At 36.6% G+C, this 23,552-nt stretch overlaps 1 protein-coding gene across 1 annotated transcript in view; it reads left to right on the top strand.

Moving 5' to 3' along the window:
• The window catches only part of CNKSR2 (connector enhancer of kinase suppressor of Ras 2), a 188,698-nt gene that overhangs the window by 112,543 nt on the left and 52,603 nt on the right, over positions 1 to 23,552 (top strand). The window contains exons 13-16 of the mRNA XM_072854498.1: positions 16,525 to 16,573; positions 17,429 to 17,601; positions 18,736 to 18,809; positions 21,372 to 21,443. Coding sequence (XP_072710599.1) covers positions 16,525 to 16,573; positions 17,429 to 17,601; positions 18,736 to 18,809; positions 21,372 to 21,443 — 368 coding nt within the window. The remainder of the gene's footprint in view (positions 1 to 16,524; positions 16,574 to 17,428; positions 17,602 to 18,735; positions 18,810 to 21,371; positions 21,444 to 23,552) is intronic.

Genomic DNA, 23,552 nt, shown 5'->3' with positions numbered 1-23,552 from the left:
GTTAAAATTGTCTTGGACCTTTGCGGCACAAGAGATGAAAGCTCTGACACATGATTATAGTTTTTTAAGTTCATTATGTTATTCTGTATAGGAATTTCCTTGGTACGTTGTGCTTTGTTTTCGTTGCAGGAAAATAATGTGGTTATTTAGGAGGGAGATAGTGTCATGAGTCAAAAGAAGTTCCACATCAGGTTAATAATAATCTGCTCCTATCTGGATCAATACAACTTTCCCTTAGTCTAGAATCAGCATTGTTATGGGAAGAAAAGGTTGCAGCCTATTGTATATAGTGGGGAGTTATACAAGAAAAAGTAACCTTGCTTGCAAACTGTTTCGAAACCTACAGCAATGAACATCATATTGACCTTGTTCCTTCTCCCTTCTTGCCTCCTATGCCTTTGCCTTTTCCAGTGTATGCTCACTTGTTCATATGTATTTAGCAATACCTAATGACTGGCTTGTTGTAGGAAAGGTGACAAAAAAGTAACAGCTTCTCGCTTTGCTGATAACCAGCCTATTTAAAATTGTTTAATTAATTACAGTAGTTTTCTTGGTCATTTTAATTGTATTTGAAAATAAAGTAAGCTTAGTAGCAAGATGTGCCATTTAAAGTTCATACATCTGGAACAGATGGCTCAGGAACAGATGCAGGAAGGAAACAAAGGATTTGTTCTGTAGGGATTTTGCTGAATCTACATGTGTAGATATGTACACATGCACTATCTTTAATGTTCCAATTTTACTTTAAATAAGGGAGGAATAAAATAAAAGCCATCAGTTGGAGGTTTTTTGCTGCAAGTTCAATGAAGTTGGTGCACCTTTGGCAAACTTTTTTTTTTCCTCTTTAGCAACATGTAACTATCCGTGTGGTTGGAGTGCAGCTCAGTGACCCTTAACTTGCATAATTAATTTCAGTACTTGTGGCAGTGACCACCTACAGAGAGCCAAGCACTCTCCTTTCTACTCTGCCAGTGAGGGCACTGAGGCAATGACGATAAGGGATTTGGCCAAGGTTACAATTTCAGTTGTCTCTCTCTGCCAGTCCTCGTGAGGTTACCATACCAGTTCAGCTCGGTGGGTTTGCTCAGCAGAGCTGGTGGGTCTGCATCAGTCTGGCCATGCAAAATTCAATTGGTTGCAACAGTGATCTTGTTGAACACACTGTAAATGAAGATTTGCTTATGGACCTATTGCAAAAATCAGTTTTTAGGTGATGAGTTAAATTGGAAAGGAAACAGTACATTTTAAGAAAAATAACTTTTCAACTTAAATGATGCATATTTCCAGATATTTCTTGCCTCCCACCCACCCCTCCAGAGAAAAGTACAGGAAAATGCTTTTTAAAAGTTCAATTCAAAGTGTATGTATTCAGGTGTTCTCAATACAGAGAAGAATTTACCAAAAGCTCATAGTTTTGAAAAATTTAAAGTCTAACTCTACTTAAGTGGTTGATTTTCTCTTACTCCTCCTGTTCTTCTCTGCAGAAAGGCTGAAAGGAAGGAAAAAGAGAAGGTACTTGAACATAAAGTACCTACATTTTTAATGAAAATTCTTGAATCAAATACACATGTATTTATAAAACCTTTTAATTGTAGTACTCAGTAACTAGCATTTAAGAAAGTGCAGAACATGCATATTAGTTTCCTAATAAACTTGTGCAGAAGCTACCCATCAATTTGTTGCAAGAATCTTCTGAATAGAAATGGCATCTAATAAACACTATATACTGGAAAACTATTTGCTAAAAAAAAACCCCCAAACCACCCCACAGAAAAACTAGCAGTTTATTATAATTGTAAGCATCACAGTGTTTAAAGAATTTCTGTTTGGTGAATTTTTGTTATGGATATTTGTAATTAAACAAAAATAAGTTTGTAGAGAAAAAAAAATGAAAATCAATTGCACAGATTTTAAGTAGGTGTCTGAAATCTAGAACGTCATTGTACCATTACAACAGATGGAGTTGGTACATTTGCTTCTTCAAAATGTTTGAAGTCCAACTATGGCAGTATTTAAATATCAAGGCTCCCTTTTCCTTTTTCTCCTCCCTGTTTTCACAATTGTCTATAGTTAGACTTGTGACTACTATAGAATAAAAGTCTAGCAGTTGATATCAAAGTCCAGTTTAACCTAAGTGCATAGTGAAAAATATTTTCCATAAGTATTTCAATAATTTTTGTTAACATTTGAATTAGAATTGCTTCCTCTCTATGGTCTTTCATCTCCATTTAAATATTTGTATTAAAATAATACTGAAGCTTGCAGAATGATTACAGACTTACAGGCATCAATCATCAGCAAAGGAAATTTTGAACTTCTTGAAAAGGCTCCTTCTTGAAAAGGTACTTGTAAGAAATACTTGATTTAAAAAATTATACTTCTGTTAAAGTCAAAAAGCATTGGCATTTTTATATTCCCATCTAAGAAACTGCACTGGATTTCAAATAACTGTTCAGAAATTAAATTAACATCATGAAGAGTTTTTGAAATATTTCATAATTGTGAAATATTTCAGTCTGTTACCACAGTAAGAAAGGATTAAAAAGCTAATTTCTCTGCTGCTTTGTTGCAAATTCGCCCTTTACAGTCTAAATATAATTGTGCATGCACTAGCTTCCACTGTAAAGGTAGGAAAACACAAACCTCAGCTGAAAGTAGCACGTATACTGTTGGAATTTCACAAGTGAAAAAATTGTCATTTTTCATGATATCTAGCCTTTTCAAAAATAGCTCTCTCAGATTGGACTCCAAGTAGGCTCCCGGATGTCTCAGTAGAACAAGTCCAATCGTCTGAACTGATGCGATGCCCTAGTTTCTTCTCAAGTACTTGTATGTTTATGACGGTCCAGCATAGCTTGGCTCTGGTAAAAACTAAACACTGGGATATCCCTCTCTAGAGGTGACTGGAGCATTTATGACATTTACATCTCTCTCTTCTGTAGGTTACACTGGTCATATCTCACCTTAGTTTTTGTAGTCTTATGGGGATGTAGGAGAGCACTTTGGCCTGTTCTACAACTTCAACTCCTTGTTCATTTTCCCATCAATGAGCATGTAACAAGGAAATAAGGCTGTAACGATATCTACGTGCACATGTGTAGAAACGGAAGGAGCTCACCATTCTGCAGTAGAAACAGAGCTGGATAGGCTTATGATGTTATAGAATAATCTGATTTGGAGTTCTCTTAAAAGACTCAAAGTCTATTCAGAGGCAAAAGTGCTGGTAAAATGTTTCATATAATGCAATGCAGAGTAGAATACCCAATTTTGCTATGAAGGCATCACAAGCACCTAGCTTGTACCTATTTCTCTTGTCAGCTTCCTCTAGTATAGTTCAGGTAGAGAAGACCTTTTGCTCTGAGAGACAATTGGAAAGAACAACAATTAAAAAATTCGGTAAGGGGAAGACAGGTAAGAGGAAGAAACATAATGGAAAATTCTTATCTAGTGCCTTCATGAGTCTGAAACACAATTGTCCCATTGCCGTAGGCAGCTTTGAATGCCTACACATTGGCACATGTTGGGTTTCTTTCAGTTGGATACTTGTGGTTTTATGTATCTGATTCAGACAGAAGATCAGCATCTCTCACATTCTCAAGCTGGAATAGTGTTTCCAGCCCTTGGCCAGCTTCTTCACTCCAAAAAGAAACCATCTAAATGATACTATATGTATTCCTTCCTTCGAATGCAGCACTTTATAAATCTAACAAGCACAAAACAAGTAATAAAAATAATAGTTATGTTGTTAAAATCAGTGTAGGAACTTCATCTAGGCTGTAAGTGAACTGTGTGGCATATAAAACAAACAAAACGGTGAAACAGTTAACCAATAAGCAAAATACGCCTTACTCCATAAGGTACTTGTGGCAATTGGAAGTGATTGGGGTAGCCGTAAGATTGTTTTGCTAAAAGGTAAATCTAGATATTCCATCTGGGTTTGGTAAAAATCTGGTCCGAAATAAATCTGCATTTCTAAGAGAAAAGGCAAGAGAGAAACAGCATATAAATTCCTTGCTAATGGAAGATGGCATTGTATTATTTTTAGACTAGCGCAATCAACATAGAGGAATAGAGAGGCCCCCTGGGTCTAGTCCTCTGCTTTGCAGTTAATCACCTTCATTTAATCCTATTCAGATATGTATTAAACTCCACATTCAAACACGGTATGAATTTCTGTTGCTAATAATGGGACCAGTAAAAGGTGGTAAACTGGGTGAATGGATGGCCAGTTGTCATAATTCCAAGAAAAATGCTGGACAGAGGGGAGGAAAGAGAACAAACTTATAATTAGCCTGCCAGCAGGAGAAAGGCATCACTCCTAATGAATTTGCTACAGAAAAAAATACATGTGCCTCAGAAACCAGCATAAAGTGCACAGGATTAGAGGATAATTCAGGCTGGGAGGGACCTCAGGAGGTGTCTACTCTGGTCTTTGGCTCAAAGCAGGGCCAGCTCTGAGGTCAGACAAGGCTTCTCAGGGCTTTGCCCAGTCAGGTGTTGAAAACCTGAGATGGAGGCTGCACTTGCTTGGCTGTCCTCATGGCAAAAAAGTTGGAGGTGAGCGATAAAACAGAGATTTCAGCAGCAGCTGAGAGGGTAGCAACTTGCTCAGATTTAAGGCATAGTTTCTGTTGTTTCATTGCTGTTTAGCTAAAATCGTCTTGTGAAAGTACCTTGGTAACCTCACATTTGTTTTGCCAGTTCTAGACTCTCAGTCCTTTGAACTCAAGACCGAAGAGAGTGGATGTGCATATGCAGCTTTTATACTTAAGTTCTGGTTAAGCATGCATTTTGTGAAATAGTCATATTTCGTCTCCTCAGGAGGGAGTGCTAAGTTCTTTTAATTATATGGAGTAATATCTGCATTGTTCATGAGGAATATTATTCCTGTCACAGATGAGAGAATATTTTCACATCTGCGTTGCTTCTCTTTGAAAGAAGCAGTTAATACCATGGATTTTCTCTCATTGGGGAAGCGGTTGCCAAAATGAAATTTGCAGGTATTGAATGTGGGAGATTTTACATCTATTTCTATATACTCTGTCGTTTTTATTAAAATCCAGAGTTAACTATTGCAGCAAAGTAAAATGCTCTAGGGATGAGGTAAGATTGGTTTATGGGCCATCATGAAGCACAACTGGAGTTTTTTGTGGAAAATTTTTATTTTAAACTTTCTCTATTACCTTCTTTCACATCTGACCATGAGGGGAAAAATGGCCTGTTGTAATTTCTTTCCATGATGATGCTGGGGAATTCTTTAAAAATGAGAGAGTTACTGTAAAGGTCATCCAATCCAGCTCTGCCAGTCTAGATTTATTCCTTACTGCATATGATATAATGGTCTGAAAGTGTAATTCTACATTGTCAAGAGATGTAGATCTATAGACTAATAAATCTCCCAGCTCAGAACATTTCCTAATTTCCTTTCACATCCCCATTCTGTATTTTTTTTGTTATCTATTTCAATTAATCATTCCTGGTTGTATCCTGCTTTTATTACCTGGTAGAGGACTTCTGCCTTTGTAGGTATTAACATTGTTTGTACACCAGTAAGTTACATTACCTGTAGCTGGTACAATCACAATAGCTCAGTTGAGAGATTTTTTTTTTTAATGTAGAATAAGTGATTTAGTCCCTCGGTTATTCCCCTTTGATAAAGAAGAGATTAAGCGCAGCATATTGTAGCAGAGAGGTGGATGTCAGGCATTGCACAGAGGGGACTCAGCATGAGTTATCACTGCAATATGGTGGGGAGTGTCACATCTATGAGAACTTAGATCTAGCCCCTGACTTCTCAACTGGCTCCTCTCTGTACTTTCTGAGCAAGGAAAAGGGAGGTATCAGGACTATGAAAGCAGTGAACCAAGGACACTGGCTGGCATGCATTATGAAATCTGGCGTTCTAAAAAACTTGTAGTGAGTGGTGAAAATGTTGTTTGAATTAAGGGAGCGCAGATGCCCGTTTCAGAGTACCGTTTTACCAAAATGCTTTGACAAGCAGCACAATTGTTTCTGAACAAGTGGTTTTTTCAAAGTAGTGGTTTTGACTCCGCAGGAGTCTCTGCCCCATTCCTCTGCCCCGCTTACACAGCAGTGGCCCCTCGAGCCTATTGCTGACACATAATGTGGGAGATTGGATGGTTGCACCTGGGAGGAAAATGGCTCTTTGCAGCAGCACGGCTCCTGAACAGAAGCTGTTTTATTAGGTGTTTCTATTTTACTGGAAAGAAGTGCTTGTTGCTCAGCGCCTGATCTCTGAGTCAGCCAAACCATCTCTGCTACTGCACTGTGGAGGAAAAAAAAACTCATATTTTTCATATAAAGATAACTGCTTTTTGTCCATTTCTCAAGTATATCCCTTTGCTTTCAGATCAGCCCAAGTAGATAATATTTCTAACACTACAGAATTCTGACTTTAGAATGAAGTGTAAAAGTAATTTTATAAGCCGGTTTGTACCCATAAGGTCACCATAGCCAGCACAGAATTAAAAAGACCTTATGTTATCTTTCCGCACCTTCTGAGAAGCACTGTTTCATCTTATGCTTAGAGGAAATTTTACTGAATTCCAGCAAGTAATGTGACTTTTATCCTTGAATTAAGTGTTCTTTTTCTACCTGAATTCATAGGTGCAATGGAAGCGTTTGGTATTAATTTTAACAGAATGTATAATGGCTGAGGTACAAATGCTCTTTCCTTCATTTCCCCATGGAAGCTTCCCCTGTGTTCAAGATCCTGTTACTTCCTATAGTCAAGAGCTACCTGAATTCAGCCCTGATATGTAACTATTACTACAGCTATTGCTGCAAGCTATTCCTGGTAGCATGGTGCAACAGTAAAGAGGCACAAAGCACTACGTTCTGGAAATGTCATTTTAGTCCTGAGGGGTACAAATGCCAAGAAATCTCCGAGCTTTGGAAATTATTATAAGGACATATCCTTAACAGTAATGTAACCAGTAGATAAGGTTTTCTCCTGATGAATAGTACTACTTAAAAGGAGAAAATTTGGGTTTTCCTGTTTTATCTTCTAGACATGAGCAAGGAAAGCATTTTGGTGGCTGTAATTTGTCTTGGGCATCTCCTTTGCTAAGACTGCTTCTTTCACACACAACTGTGCACTAATTTCCCATTTCAGCAAAGCCTTTGTAAACTCCCTAGCTCCAGAAAAGTACAATTTTCTGTTTTATTGGTTTTTCACCAAAAAATTCATATTTTTGAAAGTCAGAATGAGTTTTCTGTTTCTTTCACTGAAAGAATATTATGCCCAAGTGCTAACAGAGAATAGCTTGCAAGAGCGTATCTTCCATAAAGCAAAAATTTGTTTTCTCAGTTCTGCCCTCATTCATTACAGAGCACCTACATCCCCTGCACTTTTCTCTGTCACACAGTCAGACTGAGCAATGTGAAAGAGATCATGCCGAGGGACACAATCAGAAGCGTTGCTAACTGCTCCTACAGGAGGAGCTGTGTATGTACTCTTTTCATCATAAGCAAGCACCTAGGTGTTGCAGGGGGGCATGGGACCTTTATTTTAAGCTGATGATTTTTCATCTAGGAAGACCATGGGCCTGATGCAAGATTTTGTTAATGCCCGGGGGTTGACTTCTGTGGTGTTTTACAGTAGTTTAAGTTTTCTTCCCAGAAGGTCCAGGATCGGTTCCATGCTGTGCCACAGACAACCTCTCTAATCTAACACAGATCACTTGCAGAATAAGTTTCTTAAATCTGCTTGGATAGTCTTATTGTTTTAATGTTTAGATAAACGATAAACATACAGAGGAAAACCTACCTTTCCCATGAATAGGACAGAAATTTTCTAAGCAAAACCAGATTTTTCCTGGAGGAAATTGCATCGTTTGAAAGAGGTTTGTTTAACTGACTGATACCTGCTGGAGGGGCAACACAGCAGGGCACAAGCAATCCACGAGGCTTTTGTAGTGCATATGGGGTGACGCATCTCAGTGATACTTTGTGAAAGGACAAGAGGCAATGGACATAAATTGAAATACAAGAAATTCCATGTAAGCATAAGAAAAAACTACTTTTACTGTGAAGATGGTTTAACTGGAGCAGGTTGCCCATGGAGTTTGTGGAGTCTCCATCTTTGGAGGTATTAAAAACCCAACTGGACACGGCCCTGAGCAACCTGTGCTAGTTGACCCTGCTTTGAGCAACAGGGTTGGATAAGACGATCTCCAGAGGTGCCTTCCTGCCTCAGCCGTTTTGTGGTTCTCTGACTGGTCCATTTTCTTCAGTAAGAGATGAAACTGGGAATTGCTCTGGGATAGAAATCAAAATAAAGGGTTAAATACTATTCTGTAATGGGTGATAATTAAGTTTCTTTTTCCTTCTTAAATGGATGCAGTTGAAACATACAGTGATGGAACAACTGATGCATCTTGGACTTTTGCCATTAAAGAATACATATAGTTTTTGAACCCTCCCTTTCTCTCTTAGATTACTTACTGTCAATAAAAGCAGTGTGGGAGGTACCAAAATTACATGTTTCACAGTAGATGTAGAGCAGAAGAATGATCTCAGAATAAATTATTCTAATGAACAGCACTTATCTAGTTTAACTTTTTATCCTCATTTGCTTCAGGCAGCTATGACAGTGCTGCAGTCCTTGTTCTGTCAGTCGAAAAGACAGTGGGGGAATATGAGAACTCTCATTTAAATTTGATATCATCCAGAAGTTTTACTGCTTCAGTATTTCAATTAAGGAGTCCTGTGGCTTAATGGCTAAGAAGGAGAATCTTTCCCTGGTGGTGGAAAGCAGGATCACTGTGTATTATTTTCTGAACGTGGCCTGAAGATTTAAAAAACGTTTTCATTTTTCTAAGTTTTCCATGCATTACGCTAACAACTTTGCACAAACAATTTGCACTAGCTCGTGCAACTGCAAATTTGCATCCAGTTAATGCAACATTTGCCACAGAGCCCCGCCAAATTACAAGAAAAAGTTTAGGGATGGGAGAACAAATAAGAACGCCTGAACAGAAAAGCTGTGCTGCTATCACATTTCAGACAACCATGGTTCTGTCCTTAGCTAACATATTCTTCTTGGATAAGCAGCTATAGGAACAGTTGTATGAAAAGATTAGACATCTTTGATATTATCAGCCCTTGTAGATGGTAATAAGGAGAGCATCCTGCCTAGGTAATGTAACCATTGCCTACAACAGAGGCAGCTAGAAAGTTGGCAGCTTCAGGGTCTCAGGCTGCATTTTTTACAGTAAAAAGCTCTTAGCATATTCCTCTTAAGACACATACTGTTTCTTTATCCTTGTGGTCGCTAACAAAATGGATGCGTTGGGAATTCATGGACAGAGCTCCAAAAATACAGGAACCCAGTTAGAGCTGTGACCATGCATGATAGATGGCATAACCATGTACTGTAGATCTAGTACTTCCTAGAAGCCTTTCATAAAGTTACTGTGGTGAAAGGAGAGAAGGAGTCAGAACAGGAACAGGGCCATTGGTTGTCAGGTATATGTAGAAAATTAGCTTGCCTGAAATGGACTTTTTGGCTGCTGCCAAGAAAACTATTGCTTTGCCAACTTTTGCAAATACACATTCATTTGGCCTCAGTATTAAAACACCTTTTTGCAGTTCTGAAAAAGCAAAACGAAGGGAGGAGGAGGAATATAGTGTGTAGGATAACATACTAAGCCATGAATTCTGGGATCTGTTCTTCCAGTGACTGTTAATATGTCTGTGCCTCTCACAACCCATTTGACAAAACCAGTGATTCATGCTTCTCTCTGTCTGAGGTGCCTGCCATTTAAAAGAGAAATATCCACAGGATATTTAGTATAATGATTCTGCCTTACTTGTCGACATTATTTTGTTTGTTCTACAAAAGCTCGCTTTTAGAAGTCTGTTCATGTATAATGTTCATACTGTGTTTTAGTATTAAATGTCTTAGCTAGAACCTTAGTGAATGCTGTCCTTTTAAACCCAGGTATGGTATTTTTATTATAGAGTGTGCTCAAGAACAGAGCGAGCTGTGCAGGGAGAGCAGAAGTATCTGTTACCAAAGCACCAGAAGATCAAGATTTGATTCAATAAATTTTGGGTTTGGGAGGCAAGACTGAAGGTTTCAGGGCATTGTTAATCAACTGTGGCATCCTTTGTCTGTAAATCACTTTTCATTCCAGCTCACCATGGATTTATGAATTACTCACATATGATGACTGTTTTGTCATCAGCCTGTGACTTTAGCGTAGGAAATATTTCTGGATCTGCTTTCATAAATTCACTGCTGTGCTTTTGTATTAGATTTTCTCTCACATGGACCATCCCGTTTACTGTATTTGCATTTTACCTACCCAGAGTGAAGCCCCACTGTTAGAAGGGTTGTGTAAACTAGAGCTCTTGCAGCATATTAAAAATACTTTATTCACAACTTAGTGCCACTTGGTATTGGTTTTGGGCAACTAAATAGTTGTAACCACAGATAAATCAGAGAATGCTGAATGTATGAGAAGTTCAAAATCCTGAAGTAAGTAAAAAATGAACAATTATTCAGCAAAATGTAAGAAGAAAAGAGAATAGAGTAGGATTTGGAATAATCTTAGAGTTCATGATTACAGGAACAGGAGTATTTCCTAAAACACCCTACATGACCTGACAAATCAGATATACCAAGCGTGAGATTTTTTGCAGATATTCATTCTTTTAGCAGCCTCTGAACCCCAGTCAACACACAAAACTGTTCAAACAAGGCAGTGAAGTCTTTGCCTTCCTAAATAGGATCATAACTTAGAGCACACTCTTTCCTTATCCCACTTTTTAGTAGGTTCCCTCTTGAGTGTAATTTTACCCATAGATGCTTCGTTTTCCCTTAGCCCTGGTAACTGATTCCTTCAGAGCATCAAGTCATGCCTCGTCTCTTCCCTCCTGTGCCAATAAAGTCCTGTGTGGCCCAGCTTCAGCTCTTGTTCCAAAAACTGAGCCCTGTGTGGACTCAGCTAGCTTCAAGACCTAGCTGACTATAAACAGGAATCTTTTTGCCTATTTTGAGGGCTAAACATAATAACAGGTCAATATCTGCTCCTGCTGTAAACAAAACAGTTATCTGTTGTGAATGAAATTCTGCTGCTGATTGGCAGGAGGTTTCAAACTTTCTGAGCTGCCAGAGGTCTTCTCTCATCATACCTTTGTAACGTAGTCCTTGACAACTATATTTTCCACAAATATCCATGAAAATAATTAATACTATCTATCATTAGCCCTTAATGAAGACTAAACAAGATGGTAAACAAAAAAGATTTTGGCAAAATCCTCTGTTGGGAGTACACTTAAGCATAAATTGTTAATAGTGACAGATAGTGTGACAATGTACTATAAAAAGCTTTGAATTTTTCCCCCTTTTCACTCTTCTTTTAGCTCTGAAATTTTGGATCTCAACACACCAAATGCAGAGAAACATGTATATGTGGTGTATCAAAACTGTGAAAACAGAACATTGCCAGTGTTCTCAAAGTATTGAGTGTGAGAGATCAGTCAAATAATTGGCAGCACCAACTTTCAATTTTTCCAGATATTGGCTTTTCCATCTGCAGCAGAAAGTTCCAGTAATCAGAAATGTTACAAGCTACTCTGCTGAACCTAGAGAAAGTTATCTTACAGTGACAGAGGGGAACTGCCTGACTGTAAATAGTTCCTTAGTGTCTAAACTTGCAGCTTGAGAAAAATTGGATTTGACTTGAGTTCTCAAAAAAAACTGTAAAGATACCTGCCAGTTTCCTTCCCAATCAGACTGAGCTCAAATTCAGGTAAAAGAATTGGAGATTATTATTTCCATAACCTGGTTCTCTCTTCCAGCTTTCTGAAAATGAGCGAGTGGGAAATCTCTGAATAAAAGTGAAGAAACAAATAAGCACTTGAAAGAGGATTTTAGGAGCTGTCAAATTTAGTACTAATTGCTATGGCAAATCCAGATCTTCAGAGAAGCTTCAGTTATGGTCTTTTTTTGGCAGATCTACAAATTCTGTAACCATGAAGGGGTTCATGTAACTCTTAGAATATATCTATTTTTTGGACATGGATGTTATGTTCTGTGGGTCACACATGGAATTTATATTAAATCTTAGAGAAGTTCTTATATAGGAATAGTTTGACCCCAAATCTTTAGACTTCCTCCTCAGACTCTTGAAGTTCGGCAAAGTAACCAGTCCTCCCAAATCAATAGTTTTGATAACCAGTCTACTTGTCTTCTACTTTTATTTGAGGTATCAACTGGAATACAAATTTTCTGACTTTCATCATAACATGAGTTTTATCAAACATTCATCTTTCCTGATAGCAGTTTCCCTCCAATTTAATATTGGTATTGGAAGATCCGTTTATTAAGTTTCCTATTTGGCATGAAACAAATAAATTAATTGAAACTTAAGTTATTTAACACTTTTATTTAAAGATGTTTTTCCAAATAGAGAGCTATCAAGTTACTACTAAGTAGTTAATAATAAACACTCACATTTTCAGGCTTCTGAATGTTAATGACTAACTTTCGATCTTGCTTCCCTTCTGGGCAAATATACAGAAGGCGTGGTACTAACCAAGAGTGAATACTTTATCCCACAAGCTGAAACCAGACAGAAACCTGGATAACTCTGAGGATGAGAGAAAAACCTGGTAGTCTCATTTCTTGAAAATTTTGTGTTATACATACAAAGATGCTGATGCGTGATTGTGTGCATGCAGATATTGTTGGTTATCTATATGTGATTATTTTCTTGCTAAAGGAATAAATACAGTTATAGGTCGCTGGTGACCTCTTTTGTTAGCGTGAGCCTCCACCTGGAAGTTTTTTACTATGTAGCTGTATTACTGCGCTATAATCCTAAAAGCATGGAAAGGCATACCCTAGGGCAGATTGCTGTTTACAGCTGTGCAGTCTTCTGATGGGCTTTCAGTACTCTGTCAATCATTTTGAAGATTGTTAAATTAAATATAATCCACATAGCAAGTTTGGTAATGAACAGTTGCAGGAAGAGAGGAACTGTTATGGCTCTTCCATGCACAATGAGACCTCCATTGGCTGATGGAGTGTGCAGCTAAGCCCCCAGAAAGGTAGGGCTAGAGTTAGGCTAGCACCTTTGCTTAAAAAAAAAAAAAAAAAAAAAACAACCCAGAAACATAGCAAAAAGTCCTTTAATAAATGATTTTGTTCCTCTTGAAATACGCATGCTTTGGAGGCTGCTGATAGCAAAGGCAGACATATATATACCTAAAATGTTTCTTTAATATTCTACTTGGACGTGCATTTGTCAGAGGGCTTAGTTTAGGTATATTATTAAATACGACAAGCTCAAACATCACATATTACAGGAGAAAATTATTGCATTCAAAAAACTGAGGCTCAGGGTATTCAAGGGAGTTTTGATATATGTTAAACATCAAGTGACACCTTGCTTTTGGATAATGGAAAGTTTTGCTAATTGTATGGGCAACTGGAAAGCATATAATTCAGAATATGATTAAACAGTTTCAAATTTTCTTCAAGAGTGACAATTTCCATTTGGATTAAAGTATTGATGTATTTCATCTTTTCAGTGGCAGTCTTGTTTCCATTTTATTTATTATTTTCAGTTGCTAACAACTTTTTTTAATATAGAATGATGTTTTCTATTTCATTTCATGCTTGCTCTCAGAATTAGTAGGAGAGATGAATTCCTGGAAACTGGGACAAGATGTATGTGAAAGCAATTGCTCAAAGCTCAAGATGTATCAGAATCAAAACGCAGTGAACGTATGTCGAAATCCGGCCTCGTGGGCGGGTGATTAAATGGCATCTTGCAGCAAAGTTGCTTTAGTACAACTAAATTTCTGGCTTTGGTGTGAATCCATATTTTTAGGGTTCACAGCATTAAAAAGAAGTATTTATATTATTTCCATATTTGCCACATCACAGAATTAAGCTGTAAAAGGGGAAACATTATGGTGGCCAACATTAGGACAGGTCGCTTAAAGAGGTTGTGGAACCTCCCTCTTTGGAGATAGTTGGATCGAGGCTGGAGATGACCCTGAACAACATGATCCAGTGTTGACTTCAAAGCAAGCCTTGTTCTGAGCAGGAGGAAGGACATGACCTCCTTCATCATTCTGTGATTCTAAACAGCACTGAGAAAATGGCATTAAGCATTATCTAATAACTGGGAAGAGGCTGCAGATTGCATTCGATGATTTCCTAAAAAAAGCAACAGAAGAAACATTTTTAGATTTTATCCTCACTTGGATTTTTTTGGACTACATATCACGTGAGTTTGAAACTGAATGGCACTGACTAATGCATACTGCTTACATGTCTTCTGGGTGAAACCAAAAAAATAGCTGGTGCTGGTTTTGCAAAGGACAAACCAACTTGAAGCCTGAAGTCTATGTAAAATAATCTAAAGTGTTAGGTAAAATCACTGAAGTCAGTTGAATAGTTCCCAGGAACTTCACTCAGTTGTAGATTTTGTCTTAATTATAATTTAATTTAATGAGCTAATTTAGAATAATAACTGAATTTAATAAAACCTTTCTATTTTGCCATATGGCATAATGTATGGAAAAATGGCTAGATGTCTAAATTACATGCTGTCTTCCTATTAAAAACTGATACCCCTTCATTACCCTTTCTTCCCCAAAACTGACTCAGAAGTTGAGAGGTGCGAGCTCACGTTTGCAGGTTCAATTTACAGACAAAATATTTAAAGAGAAGACTTTTCATATTGTTCCCATCTGCTTTCAGAATCACTTATAAGAAAACCAAGCGGAGGTTTTCCTTTTCTGTTTTGGCACTGTGAAAATATTAGTGCAGAAAAGTTAAGCAGCAGAATGAAATTGTCTGGGTTGTGAACAGAGAAGTGCTAAAGTTTTGGGTTTGTGCGTGTGTGTGTTTTTTCAACCACTTTGAATTAGGTAAGATTTTCAAAGCATCTAAGAGGGAGTTATTTACACACTTCTGCCCAGTCACTCTGTTATTCCTGGGGCATAAAGATCTCTCTCAGTCCTATGCAGGTAAAAATCTTTCATGTGACCTGAGTTTGGATGGTATTGCTGTCTCGGCTGGCTGAGAGCTGGTGCTGATTGGATTGATACTGGTAGCAGAAGAAAAAGGTCAAGAGCCAGGGAATGAAAACAAATGGGCTCCTTTTTTCTTCCCAGTGGAGACCTATTTTGACCATGTGAGGTGGCAATACAGTTGAGTAGCTTTCTTCAGATATGGTCTACAAGGGATTGGCACATCTATCGAGTCAGTTAATTTTTTATATTACACTTAATTATCGTTGTATTGCTGGTAATTTATCCCCATGGACATGTTAATATTTGCTGCTTGAGAATGTCTCATCTGTGAGGCAAGACATCCCTTGGAAGCTGAGCCTCAGCCTCTTGCATGTGAGCTCAGGTGTACAGGAAGCTGGGAGGAGAAAATGAAAAGAAAAGCAGCTCTTTGAATTGAAAAGGGAGCCTTGTAAGCTGGGGTAAGGGTTTGTCTTATCTGCTAGGAACAGGATTTGGGCTCACAGGGCTGTCAGCGCTTTTGCTTAGATTTATTTTTATCAAGTAGCACAAAAGCTTTGATTTTTGTATTGATTCATGGTAAGCTGAAATAAGAGGTTTTAATACTCAGACATTAATATGGCCTTTTCTTAGTTTCAGCACTAATAAATACATTTGTCTATCTTTATAGAAAACTAAAATTCAAAACAACTAAAATCATGTCTTTAAATTTGGAGTGATTAATCACAAAATTATTTTTTTAACTCACTAGAGCGATGGTGATTATCTGAGTCAAAGTTTTTTAACAGGAATGACCATAAAATGTGTTAATATGTATTGCCATTTTTAATAAGCTAGGATCTTAAGTAAAGGAATCATTTCTGTCCTGTCTCATTGCCAAGGCAATGGGTTGGTTCATGGGAGTGGATCAACCGGAGGGAAATAATTCCAGTCAAAACTTAGTAAAAAATAAAGTGTTTTCTATTTCAGAATATTTTTTTGGGAGACTTTTTCCCAGTTGTGATTTAGCAGAATTTTATTCGTATCTTTAAAAATATTAGGCCCAATATTAGGCCCCTAAGCAAATTGTCTGATGTTCTAAAGATGCCTTCACACCTGCTTTAGGCAGTGTGTTGATTTGCATATTTGCATATGTATGTCAGGAAGACCTTAATTAGACAATGTATTAGAAATGCATGGGCTGTATAGCTCCACTATCATACTAACCAAAGGGAGACATTCCTTCCTTATTAACAGAACAAGAGAAGAGTGACCATTTTGGAAAGAAACTTCAGTTGTTTTGGCAAACTAATTTGTGGTCTATTTTAAGATGTTTCACTGTGTGTGTTTGCTTTACAACCTTATGAACAGAAGAACTAAAATTACCTTTTTTCTTAGGCCTAGAAGTCTGTTGGCTGGTGTTACCTGGTGATGTCTTCAGTGTTCGCAATGTTACGCTTCTTTTATGATGAGGATGTGGTTGAATATAAACACTGTATTTTCACTTCTTTCATTTTGATTTTCTTGTAGACGTTTCAGCAGTCTTCTCTACAGCAGAAAAGTAAAAAGAAGAACAAAGGTAAACATTAAATTTGTTTTCATGTATTGGTAGGAAGGGAATTGCCAACATTAATGTTTATGGTATTGCAGTATCTGAGTAACTAGAACTTGTTAGCTCCAATCCAGTGTTAAGTTCAGTTGATCACGCTGAGAAGGTGTTAGTCCATTACTGATGTCTCATAATTTCCTAATGCTCCTCTACCTGCATATATCTGCTGTTGTCTTTTTTTTTAATACTTAGACTCTAGTCTCTTTGGGGCGAGGGCTGGTTTTTCCAGCTGTAACGCCTTACTGCACCCCTTGATCATTACCTAAGCTGTCAGGTAATTTATATCATAGTAAATTGTCCTCCTTTGATTTAGAAGTACAAAGGCCTTATGAACTGTTTATTTGCAAAAGGAGCTGCAAAGAGAGGTTCTTGAATACCTATGAAATACTTACATAGTTGTATTTGGCAGCCAAGTGTGAAAGTACATGAATTGTATGCTGTGTGCTTTAATCTGTTGTGAAACATTAATTTGTTGAAAATTACAAATAACCATTTTTCTTATTTATAAATATCTTGCCTGTTTTTCCTCTATAATGTCTTCTCTTTCTGTGTTGCCTTTTTTTTTTTTCCTCTTATCCGTAGAATATGAGCTCTGTGATGTGCTGAACATGATTTGTTTTGGTTTGTTTTTTGTTTTTTAACTTATGGTGCCTTGTATAGACATTGTGGTTGAAATAGAATGTTTGTAATAATTTATTCATGGCAAATTGAAGTTGAAATTTTAATTAATTTTCTCAAGCAAATATGTAGTGCTTTCTGGCTAGCTGTCTTGTTGATTTAGTGGACAAGTGAAATGCTTTCACATCAACTTATTGTCATTTTCAGCTCCTATTCCTGGTAAAAGCAAAAGACGGATCTCATGTAAAGATCTTGGTCGAGGGGACTGTGAAGGCTGGCTTTGGAAAAAGAAAGATGCCAAGAGTTATTTTTCCCAGAAATGGAAAAAATACTGGTTTGTCCTGAAGGATACATCTCTATATTGGTATATCAATGAAGAGGTAAGCATCTGTGCTCGTTGTCTCAACAAATACAGTGTGTAGTGCTGTTGTCATGATTTAGTGGGAAGCCAATGCTTTGAGTGCTTATATATGTTAATAACTTTATTCACCCAAATAATCATACTGAAATTAATATTAACTGCCTGAGTAAATTACCATTAAGGTCCAGAGACATTTGGTCCTTCAAACTCACCTTTTACTGCAAGAAGAAATAACACACTTTCCTGTGTCCTGCTCTCACCAGTTTAGAATAAACCTATCCTCAAACCCTTGAAAGGGAAAAGGTAGTTATTTAATCCTGTCATTCAAGCTTAGTCATGGGAGCGTAAACTTTAATGATGTGCTGCCCGGTGTTCCTTGTTTAGCTGTGCTAGTGAAATCACCAAAACCTCTGGCAATTGAGGAAGATGCTTTTGTTTTCTCAGTTGTGTTCTCCTGTCGTTCCTTCTTTGTAGCTTCTGATATGATTTCAGTGCTCATATATGCTTAAGAGAACCAGAGTAGCCCAACTGAATTGTGTACAGGTTTGATTGTGCAACGTTCTGCATTAGTACATGTTTATTTATATCAGCTTTAGCAAAAAAGCTTTTTGCCAGTGAGTTAGGAAACCTTAATTTTAAACCCTGTTAGTCTCATTAGTAAATATCCTCAGATAAAATCATTGCTAACATGTGGATGCACTCAGTCCGGGACTTGTTCGGTAAACAGAAAGCAAGTTGTTCCATGAACAGAGTTACCAAAGCCTGTTTTCCCACAGACTCATCCCATTTGTGCCTTGATCCCAGCTTCAGATCAGTAATGCAGTATGCTGCATTTCTCCTTACTAATTAGTCCATCTTCCCCCAAAATTAACTAATTACAGTAACTAATTGCCAGAATACATTTGGTCATTTTCTATATTTTCAAATGCTGTTCAGCTGTGAAATCGTTTGAGAAAACTGGCTATTTAAAATTGTATTTTACACCAAGGGATCTGTCTTCTCAGTGACTTCTGTGGGAGGTTTGCCAGAGCAGAGCATACATTAGTATTCCTTATGTAAGAAGCAGGCAAGTGAAAATATCTTTAAGTTTTCAGTGTGGTGGGGGTTTTTTCTGACACCTTAACAACAGTAATATCTAGAACTATCTTTGCAGGATGAAAAAGCGGAAGGATTCATCAGTCTACCTGAATTTAAAATTGACAGAGCCAGTGAATGCCGCAAGAAATAGTAAGCATGCTCAAAAATAATGCAATGATACAATAGAAAAAGTGGAACAAAGGACAAAGTTTTCCCTTAAAACAGTGACATAATGGACTTCATTACAATGATCTTTTGGTTGTATCACAGAATAAGCTCATACAGAACAGGCAAATTCAGTGTGGTTTCTGTGTGCCATCTTTCTTGAAGAAGTGTTTTTTTACTTTATCATGAATCACAGTGCTTGACTAGAGCAAAATTAATTTTTTTAACTTTGCAAACCAAGCAGGCTGCTTGACTGCTTCTGTCCCCTTATTTTCCTAGTTTTCCTTTCTTCTTTTGTTTCCTTTCTCTTTTGGGGGTTTTTTTTGTTTGTTTGTTGGGGGTTGGAGTGTGTGTGTGTGATACCTTTAAGCTCAATAAAGAGCTTTAAGCATGATAAAGAGACGATCCGAATAAAAAAACTCCCCATGTTCATGACCAGGCATCAATCTTTAATGTAACTCCAGATTAGTTAGCATCATCTGAAAGTTTGCTGACACAGTGTATCAGTCCTGAGGCAGAGTAAAAAAAGAGAATGACAGTCATTTGCTGTATTTTTGAGGTATGACTTACAGGTCTCAAATAATTTTTCTTCTCACCTAGCTGTGTGTGCTGCTGTCCAAATTTGTGCCATTGCACAAATCCATTTCTTATTTAGATGCAAATTCAAGCATATGTAGCAGTGTGACAGGTGCATACAGGTACATACATGTAAAAATACAGAGGTATTTTTAGAGTTGTTATTGTTGAAGACTTTTTGCCTTGCCTTCTAATGGTTTTTACTGTTCTTTTAAGTTTATCAGGACTGTGGAATCACTGAAATATATACAGAAAAGCAATTGCAAAAGTAAAATGATATGATTTGTAGTACATACAGTTCTAAAAAAGACACTGACCTTGTATCAATTGGTCTACATATCTCTTCAGGATGAACTCTACTCTTCATGATGGTCTCAAAGGACAGAAAATGAAAACTGCATTTAAAAAAAAAAAAAAAGATACATCAGCTTGGGCTTATTGTCCTGTGTCCCTGGGCTACATTGCTGAAGTGCTTCATTTTTTCTTTTTTGTTGGGGCAGCAGCATAAAGTCAACTCATTTCTCAGAATTGCACCCTACTTAAATTGTTTTTTTTACTTGATTTAGTATCTACTGGATAGTAGAACATAAAATGTGGCTATTAAAATTCCTTGCTTGGGTGGCAGATAAAGAAAAAAAACCTTTAAGAATCCAGACAACAGATGCTGTAACAATTTTAAGAAGTCAAGTTTTGGGTCTCAGTAACTTTATGATGTCTTTCTAAACTGAGCAGATGTCACTGTACATCTGCTCTCACTTGCATAACATTGTGTCATGCTCTAATGCGTTAGAGGAATTCTTTTGTCTCAATTTTATGTTACCTTCACTAGCAGTAACTTTCCTGGATATCCGTTTCATAAGCCTGGTTCCTTAAAACCTATTTTCATATATTTACATATGTGTACACACACAGGCACATATATTGAAAATTGCAAGCACAATACACACAAACATCATCACTATTTTGTGATGGTGTTCTAATCCATTGTGCTTTTATTATATTATATATAACTTATGTAATTATTTTATTTTTGTATTAGAGTGAGAATTATTTTATTCTATTATAAATATCTTTATACATATATATATATATATAAAATCCATTGTGTCTCAGAAAAATGGTGAGGATGTTCATGTGTATCATGCTTGCAGTTTTCCTTATTTTCTTTGGGACCGTTACATATTTTTTGTTCTTATTTTAAGAGAGACCTTCAGGCTATTCTCAAAAATGATTCTTCTGTACTGTAAATTATTAATTACTTTCAGATACATTTTCTGGATCTTCAAGTACTTCACCATAAATCTTTATCCAACATAGTTAAAAATTTCTTTCTAGTAATTTATTTCATATTATGTATGAAATGCAGTAATTCTCTCAGCCCAGTCATGTTGATTACTTTGGTGGAAAGAAAAGATGAGATGTAATTGCCCATTGCTTAGAATGACCTCAAGAACACAGCATTGATTTATAACAGCTTTTCAGAAGTCAATCAGCACACCACATTTTTCTGTTTGAAACACGGTCATTAAAGCTAAAGGTAATGTCAAGGTCATTGGGATGAGAAATCACCAGGACTGAGAGTTTTTCTGTTGTATTGAATAAATTGTTCAGTCCATTTTCTGTTCAGAAAAAATTGACACCTATAGGTATATCAGCAAAATTACCTGATACATAAAATTATATTCTTAACTGGTTAACTTTATCCAAATATAGTGCACTGCAGGTTATCGTTGAACAATATTTATGCACATATGAATCAAGCGTTATTTAGAAAGGGGTAGTTGAAGAGCACTTTACTTGGTGAAATCTGGCACAATCCTAAAAGTTGTGTGTTTATATACTGTTTGGGGGCATCCAACAACTCAGGAAATCTGAACTCATCTCATTCCTTGGTGACCACACTATCTTACATTTTTAAAAAAAAAAAGAGTTGTGCCATTACATTTTTATAATTATGTTTTTCCTCTACAGTGCATTCAAAGCCTGCCATCCTAAGATCAAAAGTTTTTATTTTGCTGCTGAACATCTAGATGATATGAACAGGTAAGGAAATCTAGCAGAGTTCAAGGAACCATTCCTTAAATATGAGACTTCTTGAAGCTAGCAATAACACAGTGATAATAAATTATGTGTTAACCTAAAAAGTTAAGTTTAATAGCTGAGAGAATAAGTGCAGAGTAGCATTGTTTCTGAGTGGCTGCATATGCTGAATATTCAATTCATGCAAAAATTACTTTTTTTTTGGAACAAAGGTTTGAAGATTTTTAGAAACAAGATTCCCTCTTTCTAAAAAGAAATAAATGCAGTACGTGAAACAACATCCAAACACAATTTCAGTATTCCAGGTTTCTGCTTTTGGCTGTGCAGCACCTGCAAAGGTGCAATATCTCCAACTCTGCTTCCTAACATACTCCCAAAGACATGTAATGCTTGCTCTGGGGATGCTTCTGTTTCTGGCTCTGGAGGGAATGAGAAGTTGGAGAAAGATTTAAAGCAGTCACTGATTTTTCTTCTGTCAGTCTTGAAAAAGGAGGTAGAGATTACAAGGAATGAATTTTGCAGATTCTCTCTACTGCCATGAATTTAACCTACATGTTGAATTGAAATTTTGGTTGTATTGAATTTAGTGGGGAAAATTTCAGCAACTCAAAAAGAACAAGGACTTAAGTCTTAGTTCTTTAGGTATTGAGTTTATACTGTATCTATTTTAGGCCACCCGTGTGATTTTTTTCAGAAAAATGTTTGAGACCAGCACAAAATAAACACAGTTCCTCTTAATTCATTTGAATGGTAAATTAAAAGCATGGATCTCATGTCTATTCAAATATTTGGCATTTTATTTCATTTATTTTCACAACATAAACCGAAATTAATTTAGTTCAAAATAATACTCCATTTTCATCATATGACAGAGGACACAAACAAAAATCTGTTATTGCAACCTGAGAATTGTTCTATCTTAGATAATGTCTGTGGACATCCTCACTGAGCAAAATTTCTTCTAAAACAGAGGAAAAAGGAGATAAAACTCAATTCATAAAACTGTTAGTAAGTGCTATAATCATGGTTTAATCTCTCCTGTAGGTACTAGATTCAGCTACCTGGCAGAGCACCTTCAGGGTACTGCCAGTTCTTTATAGATAATATTTGACTGGAAAAGTATGCAGATACTATACTATGCTTGCTTTCATTTAGAAATCGCTGTCTGTTAACATTTTTTCAAAAGTTCATGCATGACTAAGGCTCACTTCAAAAGTCACTCCACAGTTAGAAAACTTAAATCCTTTTTATTTGTTTGTAAAATTTTAGGCTTGCCTTTCCTTGATAATTCTGTCAAGCCAGTCACTCAAAATGCAATTTGCTAGACAGCAAACAGAATAATGGCATGGTCTATTCGGCATATCCTGAACTGCAGCAGTAGATAAATCACTTTTGTCAGCAGTTCCTCAGTCAGTATGACAAGGCACCTTGTTTCTAAGGATAAAAATTTATATAACTGTTCAGTAATCAGAAAGCAGCAGCAAATATGCGTCGATTCTTTAAAAATATATTGCACAGTCTAAAACCCAAGAACTAAAAGATTTTTAACTTCCCAGCACAAATAGTCTTTTTATCGTATTTTGAAATAACTGCTTATTAATTCATTTAGAATGAGATTGTCCAAATTTTGATCTGAGTTATACACATGTAAATTTAAAGCAACTCTGTCAAGGTCTATGGAATTACTTGAATTTCTTACAACTGAGTTGCCATCAGAGTCTCACCGAATAATTTTATTTTTTCTCTTTGTTTAATGTATTAGAAAAAGTAGTTCACTTTTACAAATGTTGAATTAACTCAATATATTGGAAAAAAAAAGTGGGTTACTGAAAAATAATCTTTCAAATGCAGAGATAATAAAATACTTCCAGTCTAAAAGCATTTTGTAGCCTAGCTGAAGTCAAACACAGAATCAAGTTATTAAGTTAAATTAAGACTGTTTTGATGAATTTCTGTTCTTTTTTTTGTCAGGTTTCTGACATACATTTTAATTATGTATCGTGCAGTCATTTCAGTTCTGTTTACACTTGAAGCAGAAGAAATGAAAGTAGAAAACTGCTAATACATAATCTAACTGAAAGTTCAAAGTGGTTCAATTCCTTCATCCCTTGT

The sequence above is a fragment of the Ciconia boyciana genome, chromosome 1, assembly GCF_034638445.1.
Source record: "Ciconia boyciana chromosome 1, ASM3463844v1, whole genome shotgun sequence".
In the NCBI taxonomy this organism is placed as follows: Eukaryota; Metazoa; Chordata; class Aves; order Ciconiiformes; family Ciconiidae; genus Ciconia; species Ciconia boyciana.
This window is presented reverse-complemented; position numbering and strand designations above follow the sequence as displayed.